Here is a 4,681-nt window from a genome sequence, read left to right as displayed (position 1 = left end):
TTCAAAGTTTTAATGAAATATATTGCAAATTGAACTTTCTAAACTGGCCAGAATAAACGAGATAATTAGACAACAAATTTAAATAATATTGTAAAAAAATAAACAAAAATTTATGAGTGACGTTTTTTCGAATACAGGTTATATATTGTTAAAATTATTATTATTTTATGAAATAATTAATTAAACTTAATCTCATTACAGATTCTTGGCATTTTATTGCTTTTAAATTAAATTATAATTGTTAAAACCAAATTTTAAATTAGTATAATTTTGTAACTCAACCGAAAACGTTTTAAGCTATTCCGAAATAAGGAGCAAAAGCAAAATAATTAAAAAATAAATAAATATAATGGAAAATTTTCGATTCTGTCGCGTAACATTTATAATAATTCTAATAATGTTAACAATAATAAATACAATTGAAAGTAAATATAATAATAATAATAATAATAATAATAAACTATTTAAAACATTAATCTAAAAATACAATAAAATTTTTTTATTACGTCATTTGAATCTGGGGAAATAGTGTCTTAGGCAAATCTACGAAATTTGAATTTTAGATAAAATCCATCTTACAACTTATTGTGCCCCTTAAAGAGGAAATTTATCAAGTTTTTAAGTTCCAAATTTTGTTACGCAATTTGTATCCTTTGTATTTTACACTACTTTAATTAAATTTTTATATTTTTGACTTTACATTACGACATTTTAAAAACATACGTAATTGCTGTAAAAATAAAAATTTAATTTAAACAAAAATATTTAAAATCTATACTACGATTTATAAAATGACGCACAAAGCAAATTGGCGCCAAAATCATTTAATTGACAACAGAATCAAATATGAAATATATATCAAAATATATCAAAATATATATATATATATATATATATATATATATATATATATATATATATATATATATATATATATATATATATATATATATATATATATATATATATATCAAAAACATATTCGTGTAGAATTTTATCTCGATAGCATTATTAATTTATGAGTTATTTAAGTGATTTTCAGAAGTGGGCTTTATATGGGAAATATGACCAATCATGGGCCGATTTGTTTATATAGAAAACATATTCGTGAAGAATTTTATCCCGATATTATTATTAGTTCATGAGTTACTTGCGATTTAGTGATTTTCGAAGGTTATATATATATATATATATATATATATATATATATATATATATATATATATATATATATATATATATATATATATCAAAAACGTATTCGTGTAGAATTTTATCTCGATAGCATTATTAATTTATGAGTTATTTAAGTGATTTTCAGAAGTGGGCTTTATATGGGAGATATGACCAATCATGGGCCGATCTATAAAAAATGTCCCTTAATGATTTGTTTATATAGAAAACATATTCGTGAAGAATTTTATCCCGATATTATTATTAGTTCATGAGTTACTTGCGATTTAGTGATTTTCGAAGGTTGACTTTATATGGGAGCTGTGGTCAATTATCTACCGATCCAAAAAAACTGGAAATGAGACTATAAACAAGACTTTAATCTAGTCTATAGTCTAGTATATAGTCTAGTCTATAGTCTAGTCTACAGTCTAGTCTACAGTCTAGTCTATAGTCTAGTCTATAGTCTAGTCTATAGTGTAGTCTATAGTCTAGTCTATAGTCTAGTCTATAGTCTAGTCTTTAGTCTAGTCTTTAGTCTAGTCTATAGTCTAGTCTATAGTCTAGTCTATAGTCTAGTCTATAGTCTAGTCTACAGTCTAGTCTACAGTCTAGTCTGCAGTCTAGTCTACAGTCTAGTCTACAGTCTAGTCTATAGTCTAGTCTACAGTCTAGTCTATAGTCTAGTCTATAGTTAGTCTATAGTCTAGTCTATAGTCTAGTCTATAGTCTAGTCTATAGTCTAGTCTATAGTCTAGTCTATAGTTAGTCTATAGTCTAGTCTATAGTCTAGTCTATAGTCTAGTCTATAGTCTAGTCTATAGTCTAGTCTATAGTCTAGTCTATAGTCTAGTCTATAGTCTAGTCTATAGTCTAGTCTATAGTCTAGTCTATAGTCTAGTCTATAGTCTAGTCTATAGTCTAGTCTATAGTCTAGTCTATAGTCTAGTCTATAGTCTAGTCTATAGTCTAGTCTATAGTCTAGTCTATAGTCTAGTCTATAGTCTAGTCTAGTCTATAGTCTAGTCTATAGTCTATAGTCAGTCTGTAGTCTAGTCTATAGTCTAGTCTATAGTCTAGTCTATAGTCTAGTCTATAGTCTAGTCTATAGTCTATCTATAGTCTAGTCTATAGTCTAGTCTATAGTCTAGTCTATAGTCTAGTCTATAGTCTAGTCTATAGTCTAGTCTATAGTCTAGTCTATAGTCTAGTCTATAGTCTAGTCTATAGTCTAGTCTATAGTCTAGTCTATAGTCTAGTCTATAGTCTAGTCTATAGTCTATCTAGTCTCTAGTCTATAGTCTAGTCTATAGTCTAGTCTATAGTCTAGTCTATAGTCTAGTCTATAGTCTAGTCTATAGTCTGTCTATAGTCTAGTCTATAGTCTAGTCTATAGTCTAGTCTATAGTCTAGTCTATAGTCTAGTCTATAGTCTAGTCTATAGTCTAGTCTATAGTCTAGTCTATAGTCTAGTCTATAGTCCTAGTCCTATAGTCTAGTCTATAGTCTAGTCTATAGTCTAGTCTATAGTCTAGTCTATAGTCTAGTCTATGTCTAGTGCTATAGTCTAGTCTATAGTCTAGTCTATAGTCTAGTCTATAGTCTAGTCTATAGTCTAGTCTATAGTCTAGTCTATAGTCTAGTCTATAGTCTAGTCTATAGTCTAGTCGTCTATAGTCTAGTCTATAGTCTAGTCTATAGTCTAGTCTATAGTCTAGTCTATAGTCTAGTCTATAGTCTAGTCTATATGTCTAAGTCTAGTCTATAGTCTAGTCTATAGTCTAGTCTATAGTCTAGTCTATAGTCTAGTCTATAGTCTAGTCTAATGTCTAGTCTATAGTCTAGTCTCTAGTAGTCGTCTATAGTCTAGTCTATAGTCTAGTCTATAGTCTAGTCTATAGTCTAGTCTATCCTAGTCTATAAGTCGAGTCTATAGTCTAGTCTATAGTCTAGTCTATAGTCTAGTCTATAGTCTAGTCTATAGTCTAGTCTATAGTCTAAACAATAATTCCAAAAATTTCTTAAATAAACATCATTTTTTCAGCCAAATCCTTAAATACATTTCCACCTCTATATAATTTTGATGATTATGATGCCTGTCTCAAGGGTAAAACTTCAGGATTTGAATCCACCTACTGTATGGTTTATGCCGAAATACGACCACAAAATTCTTCCGAATTATGGAGACAAATTTCTCAACACACTGATGAATATAAATTTCATTTTAGACGTGATCGTCTATTTTTTGGAGTTTGTATGGAACGTTTGTAAAAATTTGATGCTGGATAATAATTACCAATATAATGATAGTAGATTGGCAAATAAGGTAAGTGGAATTAAATTAATAATAATAATTAAAAAATGTTATTGTTTTTTTTTTTAATATTTATAGATTGAATAATTATATAATTTAATTGCATAGATTTCTTAATACGCAATACAGCAAAGAAATTCAACATAAACAAGTTTTATGAAAATATAATTTTTACATATAAAATGTTTTAAACTTTAGTTTTATAAAATGAGTCCTAGTTATAAAGTCCTAACACTTAAATACACTTTACACTCACAGTTCCACACTTCTAACACTTCAATTATATCACGATCAAAACTTTAAACAATGTGATAATAACAGCTCATAACTATAGCTTTATATACCAACTAATTTAGAAGCGTTTAATTTGAGAAGGATCCTCTGTTTGGTTTGGGTCATTGCTAATAATATTTGTGGTTTTGCTTATGTAGTGAATTTAGGAACTATATATTTATACATAAACCACTGTAATAATATAATACCTTTTTTCCCAGATTACCCAATTTTTCGATGTGATCCATAAACGACCGCTTGATCTACAAATGCGCTCTGAATACCATGAATTAGTTCATAACTGCTTAAATTCAGATTTTCAAGAGAAATATGGATTAGACCTAAGAATCTACATTGAGTATTGTGAGAGATCTGAGGAAACCCTTGAAAAAGGTATTTGTAATAATTGTTAAAATTTTGTTTACATAAATACATTTCATGAGATGTAGCTTTAGATCCTAAATGTTTTTTTACTAAATATAACTCCGATTTCTATAACATTCTTCTTCTAGATATGGTGGAGAAAGTCCTTTACAAATTTCTACAAATAATTATAATTCTTAATATTTTATCTACTCTCTACGACTCACGTTTAAAAAAACAACAACCTGCGGATTTTCAAAATGACGATTATTATAAAGTGAATCCTCAACAGTCAGGTAACGGTTCAAAAACTACTAACTAACTACTAACTAACTAACTAACTAACTAACTAACTAACTAACTACTAAACTAACTAACTAACTAACTAACTAACTACTAACTACTAACTAACTACTAACTAACTAACTAACTAACTACTAACTAACTAACTAACTACTAACTAACTAACTCTAACTAACTAACTAACTATAACTAACTAACTAACTAACTAACTAACTAACTAACTACTAACTAACTACCTAACTAACTACTAACTAC

The 4,681-nt window shown here is 27.7% G+C and overlaps 1 protein-coding gene across 1 annotated transcript; it reads left to right on the top strand.

Moving 5' to 3' along the window:
- Positions 1-282: 282 nt before the first annotated feature.
- LOC119614139 lies at positions 283-4,419 on the top strand (the record flags this gene model as incomplete). The annotated part of the gene is made up of 4 exons (XM_037970246.1): positions 283-425; positions 3,218-3,499; positions 3,982-4,153; positions 4,273-4,419. Coding segments are annotated over exons 2-4 (562 nt in total), but the record flags the coding sequence as incomplete, so codon positions are not given.
- Positions 4,420-4,681: the final 262 nt, after the last annotated feature.

The sequence above is a fragment of the Lucilia sericata genome, unplaced genomic scaffold, assembly GCF_015586225.1.
Source record: "Lucilia sericata isolate MDLA Ls3-8-SP2 unplaced genomic scaffold, ASM1558622v1 Contig002625F_arrow, whole genome shotgun sequence".
Lineage (NCBI taxonomy): Eukaryota > Metazoa > Arthropoda > Insecta > Diptera > Calliphoridae > Lucilia > Lucilia sericata.
Note: the sequence above shows the minus strand (reverse complement) of the source record. Positions and strands in the feature narration are given on the sequence as shown.